The sequence below is a fragment of the Erythrolamprus reginae genome, chromosome 2 (genome assembly GCF_031021105.1).
Source record: "Erythrolamprus reginae isolate rEryReg1 chromosome 2, rEryReg1.hap1, whole genome shotgun sequence".
Classification (NCBI taxonomy): Eukaryota; Metazoa; Chordata; class Lepidosauria; order Squamata; family Dipsadidae; genus Erythrolamprus; species Erythrolamprus reginae.
Genome location: NC_091951.1, coordinates 89,319 through 114,874, shown reverse-complemented (window position 1 = coordinate 114,874; position 25,556 = coordinate 89,319). Strand labels below are relative to the sequence as shown.

At 57.8% G+C, this 25,556-nt stretch overlaps 2 protein-coding genes across 9 annotated transcripts in view; both read right to left on the bottom strand.

The window, feature by feature from the left end:
• The window catches only part of SYNGAP1 (synaptic Ras GTPase activating protein 1), a 175,820-nt gene that overhangs the window by 132,578 nt on the left and 17,686 nt on the right, over positions 1 to 25,556 (bottom strand). For 4 of the 8 annotated variants that reach the window (XM_070736943.1, XM_070736946.1, XM_070736947.1 and 1 more), the window contains 12 exons: positions 22,064 to 22,618; positions 21,806 to 21,950; positions 21,439 to 21,583; positions 21,052 to 21,288; positions 19,579 to 19,780; positions 19,051 to 19,232; positions 18,789 to 18,830; positions 17,652 to 18,543; positions 7,979 to 8,152; positions 7,656 to 7,867; positions 7,302 to 7,402; positions 3,899 to 5,630 (listed from right to left, as the gene is read on the bottom strand). In XM_070736943.1, the coding sequence (XP_070593044.1) occupies positions 5,476 to 5,630; positions 7,302 to 7,402; positions 7,656 to 7,867; positions 7,979 to 8,152; positions 17,652 to 18,543; positions 18,789 to 18,830; positions 19,051 to 19,232; positions 19,579 to 19,780; positions 21,052 to 21,288; positions 21,439 to 21,583; positions 21,806 to 21,950; positions 22,064 to 22,618 (3,042 nt within the window). In that variant the 3' untranslated portion in view covers positions 3,899 to 5,475. Of the gene's footprint in view, positions 1 to 3,898; positions 5,631 to 6,643; positions 6,719 to 6,989; positions 7,037 to 7,287; positions 7,403 to 7,655; positions 7,868 to 7,978; positions 8,153 to 17,651; positions 18,544 to 18,788; positions 18,831 to 19,050; positions 19,233 to 19,578; positions 19,781 to 21,051; positions 21,289 to 21,438; positions 21,584 to 21,805; positions 21,951 to 22,063; positions 22,619 to 25,556 lie in introns of those variants that run through there. The other 4 variants (XM_070736949.1, XR_011557817.1, XM_070736944.1 and 1 more) reach the window with 4 other exon arrangements.
• ZBTB9 (zinc finger and BTB domain containing 9) lies at positions 974 to 3,557 on the bottom strand. The gene has a single exon (XM_070736939.1). The coding sequence runs from the start codon at positions 3,463 to 3,465 to the stop codon at positions 2,065 to 2,067; it is 1,401 nt and encodes a 466-aa protein (XP_070593040.1). The 5' UTR covers positions 3,466 to 3,557; the 3' UTR covers positions 974 to 2,064.

Sequence of the window (25,556 nt, the reverse complement as noted above, 5' to 3'; positions counted from 1 at the left end):
CCTCATGGTCCATCTAGTCTGCCCTTATACTATTTCCTGTATTTTATCTTAGAATGGATCTATGTTTATCCCAGGCATGTTTACATTCCGTCACTGTGGATTTACCAACCACGTCTGCTGGAAGTTTGTTCCAAGGATCTACTACTCTTTCAGTAAAATAATATTTTCTCACGTTGCTTTTGATCTTTCCCCCAACTAACTTCAGATTGTGTCCCCTTGTTCTTGTGTTCACTTTCCTATTAAAAACACTTCCCTCCTGGACCTTATTTAACCCTTTAATATATTTAAATGTTTCGATCATGTCCCCCCTTTTCCTTCTGTCCTCCAGACTCTACAGATTGAGTTCATGAAGTCTTTCCTGATACGTTTTATGCTTAAGACCTTCCACCATTCTTGTAGCCCGTCTTTGGACCCGTTCAATTTTGTCAATATCTTTTTGTAGGTGAGGTCTCCAGAACTGAACACAGTATTCCAAATGTGGTCTCACCAGCGCTCTATATAAGGGGATCATAATCTCCCTCTTCCTGCTTGTTATACCTCTAGCTATGCAGCCAAGCATCCTACTTGCTTTCCCTACCGCCTGACCACACTGCTCACCCATTTAGTGAATATATATATTGTACCACCAAAAGGAAGATAAAGTGAATGGAATGATGGTGAACTTTGGAATCTGTTCCCTACTAGATGGGCTACTAAATAGAAATTATGCATAAAGAATTTATAAATGATGTTGAATATTAAACACAAGTAAATGTGGGTTTTCAGTTATTAGGAAGGTAAACAAGGATGGGAAGGAAGCTGGAGATATTTGGCACAGGAAGGAAACATTAGGGGCAAATGTAATTGGAAGGTCATCAGTTTGTCTGGGTGGTGAGGTCAGAAAAGGAGGCAGCCAGTGTTGAGCAACACACACCGGAGGGAAAGACATCACAGAACGGATGTTTTTTTTAAGTTAAAATTGTAATAAAGAAGATACGTGGTTCAAGCTTTATTGCAAGGCATAGGATGGTGTAATCACGTGTTTATTCTGGAGAAAAAATAAATCATCCATGGAAAACGAGGGGACGGAGAAGGCATCGAAAACAGAAGTAAAACAACCCAGTTGTGGGGCTTCCAATCGGCAGCCCAGCCGAGCCCCCCTTCCCTCCCTGACAAACTGCTGCTCCCCACCTTGGCCACGAAGGGGCCCCCCCATCCTCTGGGTGGAGGGCCAGCAAGAGGCCAGCACACACACACACCCGCACGGCCACCAAAGCGTCCCTCTTCTGAGGGTGACCGAGGAGGGAGGGAGCCTTCCTGGGGGGGGGGGGGGTCGTTGCTCTAAAATGAGGGTCCATGGAGCCCGGCAGAGGGGGAGGCAGCCCCTTAAATGGCCCCACCTGTCCGGCTCTTACGGACCGAGCCTTTCCACTGGGCTGCCTTAGAGTGCCCCCCACAGGTCCCTGCGGTTCATCTCCCTGAAGAGCTACTGGGCCCCCATCCCCCAATCCCAGAGAGTTTTGGCCTTTGAGTCTCGATTCTGTGCTGCTACAGCCGGCTTGTGTCCTCTGACCTCTCAGGATTGTTTCTGTCCCACCCAGCCACTCCCTCCGCCCCCTCCGTGAACAGATTGGCAGGCCCCTTCCTGGCACCCGTTCAGCCCTCGCTCTCCCATTGGGTTGGGGAGGGGGGCCGGGGGGCCCAGAAGGGTTTCCAAGTCTCTGAAGCCATTCAGCCCCCAAGTCCCGTGCTGCTCCTGGTAACTGCTCCCCCCGCCCAACGCAGGCTTTGCTGACTAAGCAGCAGCCCCTCAAGGGGGCCCCCAACCCACTTCCAACCAGCCGAGAGAAGAGCCTTCACACCAATCTCTGCCCCCAGACATCTCGGGGGTTGGGAAAGAGGGTGACATTGGTGGAGGAGGGAAGATCATCTCCTGGCACCCATATCTCTCCACGGAGGGCCCCCCCCAGATATTCCCATGCTTTCCCCTCCCCCGAGGGAAGACCAGCCGAGCGAGAGGAGGGGCAACCCGCCCTGGGAGCCCCAGTTGTGCTTTTGGCAGCCGCCACCACCCACCCACCCACCCTACTTGTAGGTCCAGCAGGCGGTGGCCCAGCCCTGCCCCTTGCAAAGCGTCTTGTGCTTCAGGAAGCAGCTCTGGACGCGGAACTTGCGGCCGCAGTCCTGGCAGGCGTGCAGGGTCCCGTCATGGGTCTTCATGTGCTCCGTCAGGTGGTGCTTCAGCTTGAACTTCTTGTTGCAGACGGAGCAGCCAAAGGGCCGCAGGCTGAAGGTCAACATGATGTGCCTGTCCCGCTTGGGCTTCACGGCGAAGCGCTTCCCGCACAGGCAGCCAAACTTCTTCCCGTCGGGCGCAGACATCAGCTTGACCGGGGCGTGCACTGCCTGGCCATGCACGGTGTGGGCCAGGATCTCATTGCCATGCAGGTCCACGGGCTTCCACGAGCTCTCGGGGAAAGCCGCCACGGAGTCTGCGGAAAGGGCCTGGGACTTCCCAGGCAAGCAGCCGCGATCTGTGGACGCTCCGCTGGGCAGGGGGAGGTAGGCGATCTGACCGCCGGCCTGGATCTCCGACTGGCAGAGGCCTGCCACTTCAGACGCGCCTGGGGGCCGGCCCAGGGATTTCAGAAAGCCAGACTCGGAGAGACAGGCAGCGTTGCCCCCCAGGGCAGAAGAAGCCTCCTCCTCGGTGTCGAAACGCTCCTGCTTGATGTAGAAGACTTTGGGGGCCTCGTGGGGCAAAGCAAAGGTGGTGCCCGGCTCCCTGGACGCTTTGCCCCGACGGCCCCTGTCGCAGAGGCCCTCGTCCTCCTCGTCCTCCTCGTCCAAAACCACCTTCACCGGCTGGTCAGCCGAGCCACTGCAGATCCCAGCCCGGCGGTCCTCTTCTTCTTCCTCCTCCTCCTCCTCGGACACCCGGATCTTCACCACTTCCTCCTCCTCCTCCAGGTCCAGGTCCAGGTGCGGCGGAAGGCGTGGGCGGCCGGACCCTCTCCCCCCCTCCTCCCGCAGGCCCGGGCTGGGGCTCCGGGGGGCGCGCGGGGCCCAGGGGCGGCTGTAGGAGAGGGCCCCCGCGGCCGCCTCCAGCTCCTTCAGGACCCCCGAGCACTGGTCCACCACCTGCCACATCTGCAGCCCGCTGGCCGCCAGCAGGTGCCCGGGCAGCGCGTCCAGCCGGAGCCGCAGCCGCCCGGAGTAGATGAGCTGCAGCAGGTTCTCGAAGGCGCCGGGCTCGATGGCGCCGGGCAGCACGAGGCGGGCGGCGTCGCGCAGCAGCAGCTTGTCGTGGAAGTAGGGCGAGGCGGCGGCCAGGACGCTCTTGTGGGCCTGGAAGACGCGGCCCTGCACGTGCACCGACAGGTCGCAGAACTTCCCCTCCAGCCGGTGCCGGTTCAGCGACTCCAGCAGGCCCGACGCGTAGTGCGGGAACTCGATCTGCACGCTGCGCGGGCCCTCCGCCGCCATGGCGGACCCCGGGGGAGACTAGGCGGCCGGGCGAGGGACACCCCCCCCACCACTTCCTCCGCTCCGGCCAATCAGAAAGCGGAGAGAGGTGGCTTCCGGACCTCCTGCCCCCGTGTAGGCCAACCAGAGAGCGTCCGGGGAAGGGGGCGGAGGCTGCTGCTTTCGAACGTCATCGGGGACTAACTGACCCGGATGTAGATCTGCCCTGCGATTAGACTCCACCCCCGGAAGCGGCGTTTTGTTTTGCTTCCAGTGCTTCGCTAATGACGCAGCCCGAGTGAGCGGCCTTCCCTGATTGGCTGAGCGCGGGGTGGGCGTGACGCACAGGGCTCATCGGCCGGTACGCAGTCCGCCTGACGCGCGTCAACTCCGGGCTGCGTCCACACGACACACCCGCCCCTTCCCCCCCCCCACCACCAGGAGAGACATGGCGTAAAAGACCAACTGCTTTTATTAAACATGTTCTTCTGTTGTCACCACACACTCCAAGGGAAAAAATGAGAGAAAAAAATAAATCTGACATAAAATAACCCCGAGAGCTGGAGGGGGGGAGGGGGGAGAAAGCGGGGGGGGGGAGAACAGCCCCCTTCCGCGGGGGGGAAGGGGAGGGGCCTCTGTACAGGGGGAGGAGGACGCGCACTCGTCGTATGTACAGTACAAATCCCGCGTAATTACAGCCGGGGAGGGGCGGGGGGGGGTGTCAGGCAGCGAGGGGGGGGGATTCACATATGTACAGACTTGGAGTCATCTTCGTCATTAAGAGTAATAATAATAATTCATCATATTCATCATAATACGTATAAATATCTACGGCGCTCACCGGAGCCCCTGTCGTTGTCCGGGGGTGGGGGAGGGGAGAAAAAGAAAGGGGGGAGGGGGCGGGGAGTCCTACCAAAGAAAGGGGGGAGGGGGGTGGCTGGCGGGGGGGGGGAAACGGAGGAGGCGACGGAGGGAGGGGGAGGGCAGAAAAGGGGGGGTCGTGGGGGGGGGAATGCAGCGGGGGAGCGAGAAAGAAACACCACGACGAAGCAGCGGCGCGCGCCAAACACTTTCCACCCAGCGGCAGCCCCGGGACGAAGCACGACGGACGGACGGACAGACGGACGCGAGCGAGCGAGCACCACACGAGTCGAGTCGGGAGCCGGTCCCCTCCCTTCGCTTCCCTCTGGCGGGGGGGAGGGTGCGAGCCCCACCCCACCCCGCCCTGAGCAGCACCCTGCAGCTGGGCAGTTCCCCCCCCCCCAAAATGGCTTCTTTTGCGAGTTTGATGAGCCCCCTCCGGGGAGACGGGAAGGAACAAGGAAGGGGAAGGAAGGGAGATCTGCCCCCCCTATGCACTGGCCCCCCGCCCCAAGAAGAGAGACCCCCCCAGGAGTCCTGCGGTGGAGGGGGGAAGAGATGCTGTACAGAGGCAAAGCCCTTGGTCGGAGAAGGGGGCACAAATTCCTTGGGGGGCCGGGTGGAGAGAAGGGGGGACAGGCCTTGCAGTGCTCTTGAGGGACCGACCCCCTGCACCCTGGCCCCCGCCCCACCATCAGGTGGCCCCCAGGAAGGCGTGAGGGGAGGAGGCCCATGCGGCCAGCTAAGGAGAGCACTCGGAGGGGGGAACCGGGACCAGCCTGCCCTCCGCCGAGGCCCTGCGTCCTTCCCCAGCAGCAGCGCAGAGGTTGGGGGGCAGAGGGCAGGGCTGGCGACCCCCTTCCACCGCTGCTGGGGGGAGAGGGAAGAGTTGGGGGGAGGGATGCCACTCCTGAGAAGTACGGGGGAGGGGAGGGGAGGGAGGGGGAAGGCACCGTCCACGGCTCTGTCCAAGAACGGGCGGGCGGTCCCAGGTGGGCCCAAGGGGTAGGTAAGATTGTCGTCTCTGTCCTGCTATAAAACACCCTGAATGCCTCCGGACCCTTCCCCGGCCCCCGGCGTGTGATTCCAGACTAGCCCCCCGCCCCACCCCCCCGCCCCACGGCTGCCCGCTGGCTGGTGGGGTTGGCGGGACAAGGCAGGGGGCAGTCGCTAGTGCTCAGACGCGGTGCTGCGAAACTCTCCATTTTCCGTGATCTGGAGTCGCGGGAGCGGAGGCGGTGGCCCGGGTAGGATCCCGTTCCAGGGGGGGCCCATAACGCCGCTCAGACGCGGTTTGCTGCACCCACGGCGGAAAGCTGCCTCTCCTGTAAGAGAACGAGAAGGGGAGAGCACCCCCTTATTTATTACAGTTAGGGGGCCCAGGCACTTGCCCAGGCACCTGCGTTGACGCCCCTCCCAACTCCCACACCAAGACCCCTGCCCTCCCAGCTCTGGCGCCCTCTTCTCTGGCCTGGAGAAGCCGACTACCTCCCTTCCAACCCACAGGGCCTTCCACCATGAAGGTGGCGGCTGTGGACAGAGAGGCTGGTCTCCTCTTTCCTTCCCCCAGCTGGACCCCTCCCAGAACCTAGCCAGCCCCCCCCTCCAGGCCCTCAGCTCTCCCAGCAGCTGACATTGGGGTCCCTGTGGCACCCCAATTTTCAAGGGTGACCAGGAAGCAACCGGATCTGGATTCTGACAGTGTGGGGGGGGTGATCAGGTGGGGCTTCCCTCCCTGGTAAGGACTGGAGGCTGACGGACCCCCAACTTCCTGCCCAGGCCAGGAGACGGAGGCCTGTTCCAATTGTCTTTCTCACAAGGGTTTGGCGTGAGGGGCAGCCAGGTACGCCAGCGTCCTCCAAGGGAGACCTCCCCCCCTCCTCGCCCCCCCAGTTCACCAAGAGGGCAGCCTCCCCACTGCCTCTGGCACTAACCTCTCTGTGTCCACTGGCTGCCGGCCCCTTCTTCCAAAGGCAGGGGGCTTCCTCCTGCGCCCCTCCCCCCACCAAACCCACCCACCCATCCACAGACAGGTGAGTGCCCCAGATGACCCGTGTGCTTGTGCTCCTCCCGCCGCCCCCCATCCCCCTTCCCCACACATGGCATGCTGTTGGCAGACAAGACGAGATGGAAGGAAGGGGGGCCGTGATGGGGGTCCAGTGGTGTGGGTGGGTGGGGTGACATGCTGGGCACAGCAACAGAGGACCCCTTACTCAGTGCAACCTCTGAACCACCAGCAGGAGATGTGGGGCCATGGGGGGCGGAAAGGGGGCCCATCCAGCCGAGGGAATATGGGGGGGCTGGAGAAGCGGTGCCTGCAAGACCCACCTGGTCTGACCCCACATGGATGGCGGGGTCCCCTGGTCCCTCAAGTGACAAAACCGGGGGCCACACAGAGTTACCTGGTAAACAGCTAGGATGAAAGGGAGAAAACACAGGGGTCAGGGGGCAGGCGGGGCGGCCGCAGCGCCGCAGAGAAGGGGGGCAGGCGGGCGTGGGGGGGGGGGCTCTGAGGCGACTGGCCCGAGCCTCGGAGACACACACGCTCCACCCACAAGCACTAGGTGCGCTTCTCAGGGAGGGGGCCAGAGCTTCTGAGTCTGGGAGCCCCCCCCATCTCTGCCCAGCTACGAGGGCCTTGGGGGCCCATGTTCGCCCCGGGGGCCTGGGTAGGCATTCCGGGCCGGGGGGGAAGGGGAGCGAGGGGGGCTGCACCCGGGACCTCCTGCGACTCCCTCCACTGCTGTCTCCGGGCACCCCCGTCCACTTCCTCCTCCCACGCCCACTCAACTGCCCCACTGCCCTCTCCGGAGAGGACACGGAGCTCCCACCGCACTGCTAGGGGCCCCTGTTCCTGACACTGCCAGCCCCAACGGGCACGAGGACGAGTAGCCACATCCAGGGGAGCAAGCGAGGGGAGGGGGGAGGCGAGGACGGGGGGGAGGGCGGATGGTGGATGGAGACGTGGGAAAGGACAATGACATTGTAATTTCCACCTGAGCGTCGAGCAGCCGCTTCCGCGGTTCGGAGGTGTCGAGGGCGGCCGAGTGATCCCTGCGCAGCTCCTCCTCCACCAACATCAGCCTGCAGGGAGAAGCTTCACTGGAGTCAATCCGGGCCCCCCCCCCACCCGGCAGGCAGGCGGCGGGAGCCGGGTCCGCCAGCAGCTGCGGGGACGGGGGCTCCCAAAAGCGGCAGGGCCCCAGAGACGGCAGCGGGGGCCCCGCCGGTGGGGAGCGCCCCTTCCCACACAACCCGCCGGCTCCAGGAGCTGCACAGTGGCCCCCCCACCCACAGGACGCGGAAGCCAAGGGGGACCCCTCCCGTGGTGGCCCCGCCCTGCAGCTCACCTGCCGATGATGCTCTTGATCTGCGAGTCCTTCTCCACCTGCTGCTGCCGGAGACGCTTCTCGCTCTGCTCCAGGCGCTGCTGGTACTGCTGCAGGATCTTGCCCGTCTGCTCCTCCTGGCTCATCAGCCGCCGCTCGTACTCCTCCAGCTTCCGGTTGGACATGTGCAGCCGCTCCTTCAGCGAGTGGATCTCCTCCTCGTACTCCTTCACCTGCAACAGGAGGGCAAGGTAGCGGGACCTCCCAGCGGCACCCAGACCTATGGTGGGGCCGCTGCCTCTCCCCAGCCCAAGGGGGGCTGCCCCGCGGAGAGGGAGGCTCACTCGGTCCAGCCGACTCTCGTCCATGGACTTGGAGTACTCCTTCAGCTTGAACTCCTCCCGCTCGATGTGGGAGCTCTCGATGTCCGCAGAGAGGTGGGGCATGTTGGAGACCCAGGCCACAGTCCGCTCCGAGGCCGGCAGGATGGGGTTCAGCGTGGAGGGCGTGTGCGAGGTCTGGCAGGTCAGAGGAGGGAGAAGGTCAGCCCACGCGGGAGTCCATGCACCCCCCCTCCAAATGTATTTATCAATCTGACTTATATGCCGCCCAATTCCATGGGACTCACGGCCGCTTACAACAATGAAACAGTACAATAAAAAGTCAAGTATTAAGCCCTCAACCCCTTAATTAACTCTCAGGAACTGCAAGCAACCAAGCTGTTCAATACCCCAAGAGGATTATGTCTGAGTTGGGGCCACTACCAGTTGGACCCGACCCCAAACTCTGCTCGGATTTCCTCCAATGAGAATCTGAGAGGCAAGGGGGGGTGGGATTGGGGGGGGCACAGGGAAGGGCCTTCCTCCAGCCAAGATCCTCCACTCAAGGAAATCTCAAAGTAAACCACTCTGGATACTTCCCTGAGAAGCTGATCGGTACCCACACACACACACACACAATGCCATCTTTTGTGATGCCAGGGAATCTCAAAAGTTGAGGAAATTGCATCTCTGGCCTGGAGGGAAGTTATTTGATTAACTGATTTAGTTTCTGTAGCCGCCCATCTCATTCCTGACACAATTAGCGTTAGCACTTGTATACCGGTTCACAGAGCTTTTCCAGCCCCCTCTAAGGGGTTTACAGGGAATCCGCCTCTTGCCCCCAACCATCCGGGTCCCCAATTGACCCCTCTCGGAAGGATGGAAGGCTGAGTCAACCTTGAGCCGGTGGTGAGATTTGAACTGCTGAACTACAGCTAGCAGTTAGCTGAAGGAGCCTGCAGTGCTGCACTTTAACCACTGCACCACCCCGGCTCTTATAATCCCTTTCAAGTCCCTGCTTGAAAATGGCCAGGGGAGGGCGCTCTGCTGCTCAGCCTGTACTCAGGTGAAAGGGCCCAGGGCCCAATCCTGGGGCCTCGCCTCACCAGCCCTTCACTGCTCCTGCCAATCGCAGAGAGAACAGTTGCCCCTCCTTGAGGGGTGTGGTGAGTGCTCCAATTCTGGTCATGATAGATTCTGAGGACGAGCCAGGCCCACCTGGGTCCCCTGGGCCAGTGGTCTTGCCAGCTGATGCAGAGTGACAGATATGCCAATGACAGTAGAGTCTGACTTGGAGGAGGAGGAGGAAGATTAGGAGCCTTTGTTAGATGCCCGCTTTAGAAGACTAAGAAAAAGACAGGAATACTTGTATGGAAAAAGGAAGTAGTCTGTAGTTTGTATCTCTAGGGAATTGCTGACTACTTCCTACAGGTATTTTAAGGGTGGCGTATGGGTAATTCAGGGTGGAGTTCCAACGTTTTGCAAAGGAACCAGATGATGTTTGAGGTCTGAGCCAGGTTATGCTACACAACTGTTATATTCCTGCTAAAATCCTTGGAGAAAAAGTGCCCTGTCTGCTGAGATGCTGGGAAGCTGCAAAAGTAAGTCTGTGAAACTGGAGAATCCTGATCTCATGAAGGAATCCGAGTAGCTTTGATCCTTGGCAGCAGCCCAGCCGCAGAACTGTTATGACTTCATTGCCCTCACTGAGAAACTTGCCAAGATTATCTCACGCTTGTAAAAATGAGACTTTATCTATAAAAAGACTGATTTGAAAATGGGTGGATTCCTCCTCTGTTTTCAAGCTGCGTTAAGCCCAGGATGGAACAAGGGGGGAGGGCTTTTTGGAGGGTCAGGGTTCCTGCTGGGCCTCCTTATTGAGCAAGGACCGCAAGCGTCCGCCTGAATCCATCTGAATCCCTTGTTATTCCCGCCAGCACTCACATCTGTCTTACAGAGGCAGCATCTTGCCTGCAACCTATCCAAGTTCTCATTTACTGACCTCGGAAGGACGGCAGCCGGAGTCAACCTTGAGCTGGTCGGGATCAAACTGATGGTGGTGGGAATGCAGAGTTTCCCTCCCACCCTGCATTCATCTAACTGCTGATGGTGCCACCAGGGCTCCCACAGAAGTGGTGGGAACACTTCCTCTACGAGCTCCCTCCCTCCTTCCTGGCCGGGGAGGGAGGGGCTCTCAGGAGGAGGAGGAGGGGGAGATGATGAATGGCTACAGGCAGAGTCGCCAACAGTCCGTCCAGGGTCAGCAGCCATCACTGCACAGATTCCTTTTGGGTGGGTCTGGCCTTCCGTGCTTCCTAGCTTGAATTTTGGCCCATTGGGGGACGATCGCTGCAGCCGTCATCGCCCTGGGGTGAGGGTGGGAGACTCCCCCAAGAAGCAGCAAGAGCACAGCCCCCCTTTGCCCACCCCTTCCGGTTTAGGGTCCTCGGCTGCCCCATAGCTCGGAAAAAGACAGCACGTTCTAAGCACCCTCGGACTCCCTGCACTGGCCAGGGCCTTCCCCCAGGGTTTATTTTTAATTCTAATTTAATTCATTACATTTATAAGTCGCCCAATTCCTTTCGGACTCTGGGTGGCCAACAAGCGATGTAAACAGTATAAAAAAATCCATATAAAGAGCACAAAGCAACACGACAATAACAAATCCCTCAACGTTCATTCAATAAGCACATTCGCTCCTCTGGCCAGAGAAGAATGGCAGGGGTGCAACGGCCCAGGCCTGCGGGCAAAGCCAGGTTTCCAAGGCCTTTCGGGAGGCCAGGAGGGTGGGGGCGGTCCGAATCTCCAGGGGCAGCTGGTTCCAATCGCTGCCAGCGTTTCGCTCGAGAAGCCCCAGGGCAGCTGGAGCTTCACGCAAATTAATTATGGCTCCGTCCTTGCTTCCTTTTCAAGCTCCGGATGCAAACTAGTCCCAAAGGGAGGACATTTGGGCAAGGGGCCTACGTCACGGACGCAGTGTCAGGGAGGGCCGTAACGTCTCCGTGGATGCCAGAGGGTGCAGAGGCCTGTGGGCAAGGTCCATGGGCATCAGGGAGAACAGGAACAAACCCAGAGGAAAAGACAGGTGTTCGGAGAAGATCCCCTACGCCTGGTAAAGGGGGCGGGAGAAAGAAATTCAAAAAATGGCCACGTGGTTTCACTAGGAGGACCCAGGGGCCTTGCAGGGTTGTTTCGACCGATTCCAGATTAGCCAACTAGCACTGAAGGTGGTCACTGAAGTCCAAGCTTTTCCCACTTGCTGGTTTTGCTGCCAACCAAGGTCTCTCTGCAGCGGTGTATCGCCCTCCGGGACGGTCCAGGCTTTTCCTGAGTGGCAGAGGAATCGGAGGTGGTCAGGCAGAGCTCAACAGGGAGGCCAGGCTGGTGCTCCCCTGCCTGCAGGTCTCCCCCACTCCCAGCCTCGGCTCTTCCACCGCAAGGCAGCCTGGCAGTCCCTCTGCCAACCCGTTCGGCTGGCCTGGAGCCATCCAGGGGGTGGACGCCACACCCTCTTCGTCCTGGAGGGAGTGGGCTGCAGCCGTGTCTGCCCCTGGGCACTGGGTGTGCCTAGCCTTGGCAACTGCCACAATGGCCCTGGGGGACAAAGAGGGCAACAGCCCACAAGTGGCTGCTTCCGGGACTATCGCATGGACACTCCCGAACCAGGAACGCCAGTCAATTCGCCAGTGCCGACCCTCGTGGTGATCATCTGCAGCCAAATCTGTCCCATGACTTCAATGCTTCCATGCTGTTTGTGGCTTTCTGACAGGATGCGCCTCTCCTCCTCCACCCATGCCAAGAGAAAGGCTGCTGCTCCCACACCGCCTGGGGGTGGGGAGGAAGGGGGAAGCAGGAGGCTTTGCAGGATCCAATCTGAGTCCGTCCCAGGGACCAAAGTTTATTCTTCCAAGCTTTCGGGCTCTCTGGAGAGTGTGCGCACTGGGCTGTTCTGGGTGTTGTGTCCCTATGGTTCCTGCTCATATGAACCTTGTAGTTGCGTAAGAATAATAGAATCACAGAGTTGGAAGGGACCTCCATGGTCATTGGGTCCAACCCCCTGAGAGTGCTGGTGCCTGACTATTGTCCTCGATTGTTGTTTCCTTCCACCGCTGCTCCCTCCGTCCCCAAGTATCTGATGAGCTAAGTGTAACACTTTTACGCCTTGGCAAGAAAAACCAAATGTGTAGCTGCAGATTAGGTGAAACCTGGCTCAATAGCAGAAACACCGAGAGGGACCTTGGGGTCCTAGTGGACAATATCAGCCCAGAGTGTGTGGTGGTGGCCAGAAAGGCCAACACAGGTCTGGGCTGCGTTAATAGAGGGATAGAACCGAGGTCACGTGAAGGGCATTTTGTGATGCCCTGGGAAAGCCACAAAGAATGCAGTGAAAAGCAACAAAGACGATCACAGAGGCCTGGAGGCTAAAACACATGAAGAACGGTGGCAGGAATTGGACCAGTCTCGTCTGAGGAAGAGAAGGACCGGGGTGACAGGGTATTTGAGTGGAGAGAAGGCAGAACAAGAAAAATGCAGATGGACACTGACCAAGGCCCTGAGCAGCTGATCACGGATGCTGAGGATGGAGAGATGGGTGTGGGTTGGTATCCTCGGTCAGTGTATTTGGCACCCGGGTCTGATAGCAAGGAGGGCAGAGAGGATGTCGGGTCAGGGGCTGAAAGCCAACCAGGGCCTGTTGCACCTCCAGAGGTGCCCATGGGAGACTCAGGGGAACAGGAGGAGCCTCTTCTCGATGCCAGAGTGCGCGGAAGAGCCAAAAGACATGAGTGGCTAAGCAGGAGGAGGTCTCTGCATGAATAGATCTCTAGAACAATCGGCCACGCCTTTTGGCTATTTAAGGGTGAGCCATGTGACAAGTCGGTGAGGAAGTCAACTTTCGACCAGGCCAGAATGCTCGGATGTTGCTCTTGGACTACGTTGAATTACAACTTGAGACAGTGGAATCTTTGCTCCCAGGCTTCCTGCCAACTCAGAGGGAGTCGTGTTAATGAGATATGATCAAAGAGAAATGTTTGGGAGGTTTGGCTTTCTCTTTGAGACTCTCATGAACAGCTGAAATGGAACGGACTCATTTTTTGCTTGGCTGATGTTTTTCAAAGCATCTGAGCTTCCTTGCTACTAAACTATTTGAATGACATGTTTAAATCTTGTCAAATCCATGTGTGTGGACCTATTTCTTGGGGGGGGGGGTAATGGGGGGGCTCATCGCTGGAACAGAACAGGAGGAAATAACGGTGTCAACCTTCGCTTATGCTGCTGCGTCCCTTTCGCTTGGTTGTCAATGGTTACGGGGGGTGGGTTAGAGATAAAGGGTGTGGGAGGGAAGAGCACAGGAGGGGAGGTTGGTTCCGTTTTCCCAGGTACTAGGAGGAGACCCTTAGAGGGAAATCCCAGAAGAGTGACGTGAGGGCCGAGATGTCCCACCTGATGACTATGGACAATGGGGATGGGGCATTGCCCCAAGGGGGATGGGAAAGGGGTTTTGATATATGGTTGTATCGCGCCATTTTCTCAGACTTTTTTTTTCTTTCGATGCTTCTAGTTCTGATTTTGATAAATTCACTTCTGGACTTTTACAAAAAAGACTCTGAGTTTTATTTGTCTAAATTCTGACTGGCAGCTTGACAAACGGCCTCCCTTCAGGAATTGTGGGCACTTCATCTCTGGAGGCTTTGAAGAAGAGACTGGAGAGCTGCTGGCCTGGGATGGCACAGGGATTAGAGGACCACCAAGGTCCATGTCGACTCTATTATCCTGTTAAATCAGCACCCCTGTTGACTGGCAAGGGGCCTGTTTCCCAGGCTCCAATCATTTCTCTTCTGGCTATTTTTGACTCTCCTGAGCCAACAATCATAGTAGCTGCAAAACGGAATGCAGGCCTTCCTACATTGCAGGGGGAGGCTGGCAATGAGTTCAGGTCTTTCCCCAGAGGCCGTCAGTCATAGGGGCTGCTGGCCCTCTGGAGGAACCAGGGGCGGTCCCTCCTCTGAGGCTCCTCCCCTTCCAGGCCTCTTTCATGTCTGTTCTCCACAGCTGAACAAACACATTCACCGCTTTTGCTTCCTTTAAGGCTGCGGTGACATAAGATTTTAATTTAATTTAACTTAGAAACATAGAAACATAGAAACATAGAAGTCTGGCGGCAGAAAAAGACCTCATGGTCTATCTAGTCTGCCCTTATACTATTTTCTGTATTTTATCTTAGGATGGATATATGTTTATCCCAGGCATGTTTAAATTCAGTTACTGTGGATTTATCTACCACATCTGCTGGAAGTTTGTTCCAAGGATCTACTACTCTTTCAGTAAAATAATATTTTCTCATGTTGCTTTTGATCTTTCCCCCAACTAACTTCAGATTGTGTCCCCTTGTTCTTGTGTTCACTTTCCTATTAAAAACACTTCCCTCCTGGACCTTATTTAACCCTTTAATATATTTAAATGTTTCGATCATGTCCCCCTTTTCCTTCTGTCCTCCAGACTATACAGATTGAGTTCATGAAGTCTTTCCTGATACGTTTTATGCTTAAGACCTTCCACCATTCTTGTAGCCCGTCTTTGGACCCCTTCATTTTTGTCAATATCTTTTTGTAGGTGAGGTCTCCAGAACTGAACACAGTATTCCAAATGTGGTCTCACAAGCATTCTATATAGTGGGATCATAATCTCCCTCTTCCTGCTTGTTATACCTCTAGCTCTGCAGCCAAGCATCCTACTTGCTTTCCCTACCGCCTGACTGCACTGTTCACCCATTTTGAGACTGTCAGAAATCACTACCCCTAAATCCTTTTCTTTTGAAGTATTTGCCAACACTGAACTGCCAATACAATACTCAGATTGAGGATTCCTTTTCCCCAAGTGCATTATTTTACATTTGGAAACATTAAACTGCAGTTTCCATTGCTTAGACCATTTATCTAGCAAAGCTAAATCATTTACCATATTACAGACGCCTCCAGGAATATCAACCCTATTGCACACTTTAGAGTCATCGGCAAATAGGCAAACCTTCCCCTATGTCACTCACAAACATATTAAAAAGAATAGGACCCAGAACAGATCCTTGTGGCACACCGCTTGTGACCTGACTCTGCTCAGAATACTCGCCATTAACAATAACTCTCTGATGTCTACGCTTCAGCCAGCTGCAAATCCATTGAACTATCCAGGGATTAAGTCCAATCTTCACTAATTTATCTATCAGCTCTTTATGTGGAACCGTATCAAAGGCTTTGCTGAAGTCCAGGTAGGCAATATCCACGGCACCACCTTCATCCAACACCTTTGTGACATAGTCAAAGAAATCAATGAGATTAGTCTGACATGATTTGCCTTCAGTAAAGCCATGCTGATTTGGGTCTAATAAGTTATTGTTTTTTAGGTGCTGATTTATCCTCTTTTTGAGTAGAGTCTCCATCATTTTAACTACAACTGATGTCAAGCTAACTGGCCTGTAGTTACCAGCTTCTTCTCTACTGCCCTTCTTGTGGATAGGCACAACACTGGCCATTCTCCAATCCTCAGGAACTTCTCCTGTTAACAAGGATTGGTTAAACAAATCAGTCAGGGGGGTAGCAATGACAGATCTGAGTTCTTTAAGAACTTAATTTATTAGATTTATAAGCTGCCCAACTCCTTCTGGACTCTGGGCGGCCTACGAGTAAAAACAATAGAAAGCAGTTTAAACCCCTAGAAATAAAATCATTTGTCTCTTCTTGGTGGTATCGCTCAGTGGCCCCAGGCCTGTCAGCAGAGCCAGGTTTTAAGGGCTTTTCGGAAGACCAGGAGGGGGGGCAGTGGGGGGGCTGGGAGCAGCTGGTTCCAGAGAGCTGGTGCTGCCACAGAGAAGGCTCTCGTGCAGCTGTGGTTCTGGACTAATTGTAGTCTCCAAACTCTTTTCAAGGGTAGCCCCACGTAGAGCACACTGCAGTAGTCGAGCCATGAGGTGACGAGGGCGTGAGTGACCGAGATGAAGGACACACACTAGCCTAAGAAGGGGAGGCCAGAAATAAGGACCCCCTGTCTGTCCTGGCACATGTGGAAGGACATTGGGCAGATGTTGCCCTGGGAACAGTAACCAGGGACCTGTGGGAGCCCAGAGTGAGGGGCAGGACCCTCCCACTTTGTCTGGACTCCTAACAGGAGAGGATCATGGACGCACCACAGGGGCCTCAGAGGACATCCAGCCAAGCCCTCCCCCAACACAGTGCAAGACCCATCACACACCCTCCTTGGGTGGGACTTGGGCATCGGGGCAAAGTCTCCCCATAGAGTTCTGGTTGTTGCCTGTGGGGAAAACAGGCCGACTGCAGGCACACGGGGGAGGGGTGGCGCAAGAGGATGCAGCAGAGGGGACCATCTCAACCGGGGGTCCGTATCCTTGGGATACTGAGGGCCTGCAGGCCATCAGGGTCCAAATGAGACTCGCTCTGGGACCGAGGGGCTCAAGAGCCAGTGGACTCTCGGCCAGGCCCCATCTTAGCCCTCGATGGAGGGTCGCCTTGGGACGCTCTTGGACTCTCAAATCCTCCCCTCTAGGGAACCGTTCCTGGAGCGGAAGGCGGCATCGCTCGTGCTCTTGTCGTCCGAGGGCTGGACTGCCACCATACGCTCTAAGTGGGACCACCCCTCAAGACCACCTGGAACTTCATCCCGTGTGCAGTGCAGCCACCGGGTGGGACTCTCTCGCGGCACCTAAGCCGCATCCGCTGCCCGTTTGTCCCCACCGCCGTTCTCTCCCCCTCCGAAGTCCTCCATGTCCTGGACGTGACGTCCTTCGAGATCAGCGGCTCCACAGAGAAGCTGTTGGCAGGGGCTGCCCGCTGAGAGGCCCCGTCCCACGGCAGTGGAACTCTGCAGGCATTTCAACACACACGCACACATACACACACACAGAGGTTGCCCTTCCAGTAAAGAGAAGAGTAAGGGGGGGATGGGAGCAGGAGAGCTTTCAAGCTGAGCTGGTTCAGGTTGACGGTGAGACAAATCACGCAACTGCTGCTCGCCAGAATGGGGACTTGGGGACAAGGAGGCCCAGGTGTGTGATGCCTCCCTCCTTCTCTTTCAGAAGGAGACACCCAATTCAAAAGGGGGGGGAGGGCAAATAAATGGGTCCCCTTCTTCTGCACACCCCACAGCTGATCCCAGCAAGCCCCGAGCCCATTGGTGGAAGGGAAGCAGGACCACCCGTTCAGCATGTCCTTGGTGGGTGCCTGGGGCAGCGGCAGCAACGATGGTGCCAGGGAGTTGGGTCCCACCCAGTGTGTGGGGCGGATGACCGGCTTCCCTGGAAGGCCTCTGGAAGACCTGCCCTCCCTGGGAACTGAGGCCGTCTCCTGGCCCCTCGATGGGTGGACAGTCCCTTCTCCACAAGGGCCCCCTCCTCAGACGTCAGAGGAAAAGAGGTGGGCTGCCTTGAATTCTTTTTAAACCTTCCGTGTTTCCGTCTCCAGAGTCACCAGGAAAAGAAGCCGCAGCTGCCGAATTGCAGCTTTCTCAGCTGACCACAAAACGTGTTTTGAAACCTTCCCTAAATCCCTGTGCTTACAAACGTGGGCCCGGCATTAACTCTCCCCCCCCTTAGTGCCTACGGGCCCCTCAGCCAGGAGCCAATCAAAGGAGCCACAAGCCCAGCATGACGCGTGGGTGGCAGCCGCCGGCCGCTGCCTGGGTCACTCACCTGCTTGGTGATGGATGGCTTGAGGGCGGAAGGCGCCTCCTTGGTGACCGACTGCTGGCGGGTGTGGGTGGGGGCGTAGTTGGGTTCGGGCTGCAGCAGGTTCCCGCTGGAGGGCCGGGGCTTCTGAGCCGCCGAGACCGTCAGCTGCTGGGACTTGCCCCGCTGCATGGGGGGCTGCGGCTGAGGGGCGGGGGCCGAGCGCTGGGGCTGGGGGCCGATGGTGATCTGGGGTGGGGACAGCATGTTCTGGAGGTTCTCCTGCAGGGACAGCTGGCGCTTGGTGAACTCCGAGCCCTGGCGCGTGAACTCGTCGCTGTAGCTGTGGCTGTGGATGATGTGCTTGCTGGCCGAGAGGTCCTCGCTCTTGCTGTAGCCATGGAAGGGGGCGAAGGTATCAGCGGGGTTGCCCTCCGCCGGCCGGTGTGGGTGGGAGACGTGAAGCGGGCCACCGGCCGGCCCATCAGAGGCCATGTGGAAGAGAGGGTTCTGGAAGGAGAGGGGGATGCGGAGCTGCTGGGCAGAGGACGGGACGCCCCCGTCGGTGGTGACGCCCATCTGGCTCAGCCGCAGGCCGGCCGCAATGCTGGAGCCGCTGCCCTGGGAGAGCCGGCTGGGCCGCAGACCAAGGCCAGCGGTGATGGAGGCCTGGCTGCTGTTGAGCAGGTCGCCCACGCTGTGCAGGTTGGAGACGCTGTTCATGCGGCTGTCCTGCAGGTCCAGCATGGAGACGCTCTTGTTGACGCTTAGCACCTTCTGGTCCGGCTCAGTGATGTCCGAGCTGCTGGTGCAGTAGGCCGGGGAGGAGCGGGCCAGGGGCGGCCGTGGCACGAAGAACATGTCCTTTGACCCCTTCTCCTTGGTTGGGGAGGGCAAGCGCGTCATGTCGATGGAGCTGCAGAGAAAGGCAGCGAGGAGAACCAATCAGGGCGGGAGGAGGCGGAGTCTGCCGAGGGGTGGAGTGGCAGGGCAACCCCAAGAGACACCCCACCTCCCCTTCCAGAAGGTGCAGGAGGCCAGTCACGTAAAAAGGGGCAATGGGGCCCTGGCCATTTGGGGGACTGTACCCTGCGCCCAGAGGGAAGGAAACGTCTATGCAGGACCCCATCCTCCTGGGGACACCCACCCCACAGCCCTCACCTATTCATGGCTCGCATCATGTAGGGCTGCATGTCGACTGAGCTGTGGGGAGAAATCCAGAGTAAGCCCAAGGGAGAAGCTCTTCAGGGGCAAGTACACCCCCCAAATCTCCCCTAGAGAAGTCATCCTCCAGTGCTCTGCAGGGCCTTGGCTTTAGTCACAAAACCCCCCAGCAGAGGCCCAGACCAGAGTCCACCTTTGGTGGGACTCACTCTACTTGCTCCCTGTCCTCCAATGCCCCCCGCGCCATCCCAGGCCTGACCTGTTGAGGTCGCGCATCATGTACGAAGACTGCATGTCGGCCGAGGGCCCGCGGAGGATGACCGGCTTGGCCTGGAGCCGCTCCCCCTGGTGGCTGGGCTGCCGCTGGATGTGGGGGTTCCTGAGAGCGAGGCTGATTTCGTTCAGCAGACGGGGCAGTGGGCCCAGCTTGATCAGGGCTTCCTGCGTGGGGGAGAAGCCACAGACGGGCACTCGACACCACGGCAAACAGGCGCGCACCGCCCCTCCTTCTCTGCCCTTCGTCCAGCGGTGGGTTCCTGCTGGTGCGGTCCAGAGCGCCACACGGGTGGGAACCCATTGACGATGCAATTGTCGGCAATTCCCCCCCCCGCCATCTCCATGTGGGAAGAAGTCCTCCCGCCTCCCTCGTCTCCACAGCCGCGGGCTTCTTCCGACAGGGAGCCACCGGGGAAAGACTCACCGAAAACTGCGTTGCTCTGGGCCGCACTGGTTGGGACCCACTGCTACCTACACGCCCACCATCCCCCCCAGCCCCCCGGGCAGGCACCTTGCTGAGCTGGGGCAGGACCTCCCAGAGGAGAGCATGCAGCGTGGAGAGCTCCCGGCCGAGGTCAATGTAGCCCTCGAAGCTGCTGCTGTTGGTGAGGGTGTCCAGGTTGGAGATCTCGTACAGGAACTGCTGCATGCTGGCCCACTCCAGCTCCAGGAACTCGTTCATGAAGGCCATGTACTCCTCCTTGCTGCCAAACCTGCCGCCGGAACAACGCCGCTTGCATTTGCCCAACCTGGCCTCCCCCAAGGGCCCGGCACCCCCCTGAAAGGCAGAGCCCACCACTCTGTGCAATGCCAGCCCCCTCACAACCCCCACCCCCAGGTGCTGCCCTTAAAGAACGTTCGGAGACTGCAGTTAGTTCAGAACGCAGCCACGGAAGCTCTTGTGGCTGTGCCCAGATCCACCCACAGAAGTCCAGCACTCTGCAAGCTGCACTGGTCACCAATAGGTCTCAGGACACAAGTTAAGGTGTTGGTCATTACCCATAAAGCCCTACATAGCTTAGGACCAGATTATTTATGGGACCGTCTTCCGCTTCATACTTCCCAGAGCCCATCGAGTCGGCCTCCTCCAGGTCCCAGGGGAGGGTCTCCTCTGTGGCAGCCCGGACCCTCTGGAGCCCACTACCATCGCCCCCCCCTCCTCCCGGTCTTCCGGGAAGCCTTAAAAACATGGCTTTGCTCAAGGGCCTGGGGCCGTTCTAGAGTCCAGCCCAGAATTGATGATGGCTTTTATTGACTGTTTGTCAGGAGTTGGGCAGCCTATAAATCCAATAAAACTTTAGACTTATGATCCAGTCTCTTGGGTGTGTTGGGGGGAGGGGAGGGGCATTTTGAAAGAAATATGTGTCCCAAGGGGCACTTGTATTTGGGGCCATCCATGGATCGAGCCCCTTCCATTCCCTCCCCTCCACCTGGTGGTGGGAGGCAGGCAGAGACCACTCTGCTCCCTGCCTGAGCGACCAGGGTCCCCCCTGAGGCCATCCATTCCACCCTCTATCTGGGCCCTTCACTTCCTCTGCCCGACTCCATCTGCCCACACCTTCGGCTGGAGTCCCGCTCCCTGCAACCTTGACCCATGGCCATCCCCGGGAGAGACAGTGGACCGGCCTTGACCACTGGCTACATCACCCTTGCAGGCATTTCAAGGGCGGGGGGGAGCCCTCTCGCTCCTTCCTCTGCCTCCATCCGTTGCCTCCCTCGCATTTGGCTTTCAGAGGGGCCTGGGTGCCTTCTGGGCCTTGCGGGACCCCTCCCCACAGGGCGGGGACCACAAAAACCAGGCTCTTCGCTGGAGCCAGAGCCAGAGGGAGCCTGGCCACACTGCAGCAAAGGAGGCTCCTCCAGAGCTCTGCACCGGGGGGGGGGGGCGCATGGTGGAAAACTCACTCCCACCCCCGTGGATGTATCTGGCCCAGGCAGCCTGTGGCCCTCACCGCCTCCTGGCCTCCCCCTCCCCCACACTCACTTGCTGAAGTTGGCCAGGTTCTGGATGACCTTGGCGATGAGCGTGAGGGTGCGGGACGTCTGCTCGTCCGGGTACTCCTGCAGGAGGCCGAAGAGGCTGGGGGACATGACGGCCGGACACAGGAAGCGCAGGAAGAGGGAGGCGCTGATGAGGCGGTCGGCGATGTCTTCCCGGCCCCTCTCGGCACAGCGCAGCCGCCACGACGCAAAGACCTCCTTCAGCTCCCGGGGAAACACGCTGCGGCCGGAGGGAGGGGAGGCAGAGGAGGACAGGGTCACTGCCACCAGGCTGCACGTCCCCAAATGACCACACACGCCTGCACTTCCCTCCCCACAACCCGACATGCAGGGAAAGAAGGGGAAGGTAAGGCACCAGCCCTGCACTGACCAGTGGGAGTTGACCACTTTGCAGAGGGCCAGTTCGCAGCACATGCGGAGGTTGGCCTGATGGTCCGCCAAGGTGGAGGCCGAGCACTTCATGGGGTCCACCTCGCAATTCTCCTCGGATTCGTACAAAGCTCGGATGAACTCGCCTGGGGGGAGGGGGGAAGAGCAGCTGCCCACTCAAGTACCCGCTGGCTCAGCCCCACACAGCCGCCCGTGCAGCCAAGGGGAGCTGCAAGGCCCCCTCCCCCTCCTCCTCCGGGATTTCCCCAAATCCCTGTGATTACCCCTCCCTCTCCACCCAGACTTGTGAAAACCCGGGTCCTCCCCCACCGGGCCCCCTCCCTCCCTCCCTCCCCCGGTGTCCCTACCAATGGCATCCTTGAGGTATTTTTGTCCAATCAGCTTGAGATACTCCTCTATGGCTTTGGTGGCCAGCGTGTTCTCCCGGAAGAGGAGGTGTTCGCGGTCCATGAAGCGGTCCACTTCGGTCATGGCCATGTCGGACAGGAAGTCCTGCCGGGGAGGGGCGGAAGAGGAGCTGCAGGAGCCGTGCTGCCCCCCGGGGCTTCCGGACCCCTTCCCCGGGGGCCCCTGCTCCCCTCCCCTGCCCCACTCCCGGAGCATACCTTGGCCTTGCCGGTGCTCTGCAGGATGTGCACCAGGGCGCAGGCCACCTCCTCTTTGCTCTTGACGCTCAGGACCGGCTCCAGCACGGCGCACAGCATGCGGTAGTTGTTGGTGACGTACTCGGCAAACTCCTTGTAGAGCTCCATGGGCAGGATGCTCATGGCCTGGAAGCGGCTCTTGACCCGGATGGCCGGGCAGCCGGCCTTGCTCTTGCTGGCGCTGGGCTGGCTGAGCGGGTACCACTGCTCGGCAAAATGGCGCCCGGTGACGCTGGCGATGGGGATGCTGACCATGCCCACGTAGTTGCTCTTGTCCTTCTTGCGCTTCTTGTCCGTGTCCTTGTAGAGGTGCAGCCGGATGGTGCGCACGGCCGGCAGGTTGTTGAACTCGAAGTGCTCCCCCCAGAAGACGTTGTCCGTGCGCATCTTGCTGGTGGTGCGGGCGTAGAGCATGTCGTCCAGGCACAACTCGCAATAGTAGCGTTTTTTGGGAGGCAGGTCCCGCGCCTCAATGATCCAGAGCTTCAGCACATTGTCCACCCGCCGGCTGTTGTCCTGCAGAAAGAGGAGGGGAAGACCAAGCCTGGGGGGAGGGGCTTGCCTGGTGCTGCGAAACGGGGGCCCAGCCCCCGGCCCTTGTGGACTCCCAACACACACACACATATATTGATCAGCAAAGCTGGCTGGGGAATTCTGGGAGTTTGTTTATTTATTATTTTTATTTATTTACTTACTTACTTACTTATTTACTTACTTACCTACCTACCTACCTACCTACCTATTTATTAGATTTGTATGCCACCCCTCTCCGTAGACTCGGAGTCCCTTCTGAGGACTCGGGGTGGCTTACAATATATAGAGAAACAATATAGCATCCTAAATCCAATTAATTTAAATTAACAATCTAAAAAAATCTCAAACCAATTGAACTCTCATTCCCATTCGGTCAACTAGCTCGCAATACATTCGTCGGCCAGGGGCCTGGGGTCCAGTGGTTCCAAGCCTGGTGGCATAAATGAGACTTCAGACTCTTGCGGAAGGCGAGGAGGGTTGGGGGGAGCTGACTCCAGAGGGCCAGGGCCACCACAGAGAAGGCTCTTCCCCTAGGCCCTGCCAAATGACACTGTCCAGTCGACAGGACCTGGAGAAGGCTGACTCTGTGGGACCTGATCGGCCGCTGGGGTTCATGTGGCAGGAGGTGGTCCGGCAAGTATTCTGGTCCGAGGCCATGTAGGGCTTTGAAGCTCAGAACCAAAACTCTGCAGTCCGCGGAGTGTTGGAGGGACATGACCGCTCAGCTGCATTCTGCACAATTTGCAGTATCCGAACACTCTTCAAAGGCAGCCCCATGCGGAGGGCATTGCAGTAGCCAAACTTCGAGGTGATGAGGGCAGGAGTGATGGTGAGTAGAGACTCCCTGTCCAAATAGGGCCGCAACTGGTGCACCAGGCGAACCTGGGCAAACGCCCCCCCCCACCTTGAAGTCCACAAGTCTTAAAGTGGCCAAGATTGGAGACCCCTCCTTCAGACAGGTGAAGCCCCTCCCTCTCTCCCCACGCCCATGGGATATTTGCACCATAGAGCGCTCATCTCTTTGGGCAGAAGGGCCGATCCTGCACTGGGCAGGTGGGGGCGGAGGGGCCAGCTGGGCACAGCAGGGGGAGGGGAGACTGCGAGGGGCATCTTGGTTTGTGGGGGTGCTATGCTGGGTTGGAGGTGTCTGGACACAGCCCCCCACAAGCTCTGTCAGCTTCCCCACACCAAGATGCCCCTCGCAGTCTCCCCTCACCCTGCTGTGCACAAACTCTGCCCCCTCCCACCCAGTGCAGGATTGGCCCCTCTGCCCAAAGAGACGAGCGCTCTATGGTGCACCAGGAAGCATCTCCCCAGCAATTCCCTCTCTATCATCTCTATCCAGCGCCTCTCTAGAACCTCGGTGGCGCATAGAGTGCAGTCCAGCCAGCTGCTTCTGCTGATCACCGGCTGCCAGCAGTTCGGCAGATCGAATCTCAGTAGGTTCAAGGTTGACTCAGCCTGCCCTCCTTCCTGGGCGAGTGAAACGAGGACCCAGATTGTTGGGGGCAAGAGGCTGACTCTCTGTTGACCGCTTGGAGGGCTGCCAAGCGCTGAGAAGCGGCATATAAGTCTAAAGGCTGTTGCTAAGCGCTATTGCTATTTCCCCCAGAAGGACAGTCGTCCTGGCTCCTCCGGCTTGAGTCTGTAACTGATTTATGGCTACGTGGGAGGGACCCTGTATATCCTCTATCTCACAGAACCTCCACCATGAGGTGGGCTAAAAATCGTACAAAGAGGACAGCGCAGGAGGCGGTGGGGAAAGGACCCATCAGCAGATGCAGCCCAAGAGCCGGATCCAGACTGGGAGCCTTCAGAGGCTACAGTGGAGCCTCTACCTAAGAAGGCCTCTACTTACGGACTTTCCTAGATAAGAACCGGGTGTTCCAAGATTTTTTTCCCTCTTCTCAATAACAATTTTCCACTTGCAAATGCGAGCCTCCAGAAAAGGCAGGAAGAAGCCTCCGTGGGGCCTCTCTAGGTATCTCCTGGGAGGAAACAGGGCCGGAAAAGGTGGGGAGAAGCCTCTGTGGGGCCTCTCTAGGCATCTCCTGGGAGGAAACAAGGCTGGAAAAGGTGGGGAGAAGCCTTCATGGGGCCTCTCTAGGTATCTCCTGGGAGGAAACAGGGCCAGAAAAGGTGGGGAGAAACCTCTGTGGGGCCTCTTTAGGCACCTCCTGGGAGGAAACAAGGCTGGAAAAGGTGTGAAGAAGCCTCCGTGGGGCCTCTCTAGGCATCTCCTGGGGGGAAACACAGCAGGAAAAGGCGGGAGAAGCCTCCATGGGGCCTCTCTAGGAATCTCCTGGGAGGAAACAAGGCTAGAAAAGGCAGGGAGAAGCCTCCATGAGGCCTCTCTAGGAATCTCCTGGGAGGAAACAAGGCTGGAAAATGTGGGGAGAAGCCTCCATGGGGCCCTTCTAGGAATCTCCTGGGAGGAAACAGGGCCTCCACCCTCCCTGTGGTTTTCTCATTTGTACGCACTGATTTACGAATCCAGAGGATCAGGGTTACTCACTCAAAGTCCACCTGATACGTTCAGGCTTGTGCCAGAGCAATCTTGATTTACTATTTATTTACTTACTTACTTACTTACTTACTTACTTACTTACTTACTTACTTACTTATTTGATTTGTATGCCGCCCCTCTCTGCAGACTCGGGGCAGCTCACAACAGTAATAAACAATGTATAACAAATCTAATATTTAAGTAACTAAAAACCCCTTATTAAAAAGCAAAACATACACACAAACATACCATGCATAAATTGTATAGACCTGGGGGCAGGGGATATCTCAATTCCCCCATGCCTGACGACAAAGGTGGGTTTTACGAAAGGCAAGGAGGGTGGGGGCAATTCTGATCTCCAGGGGGAGCTGGTTCCAGAGGGTCCAGAAAGTCGGAATTACACACTCAAGTCCG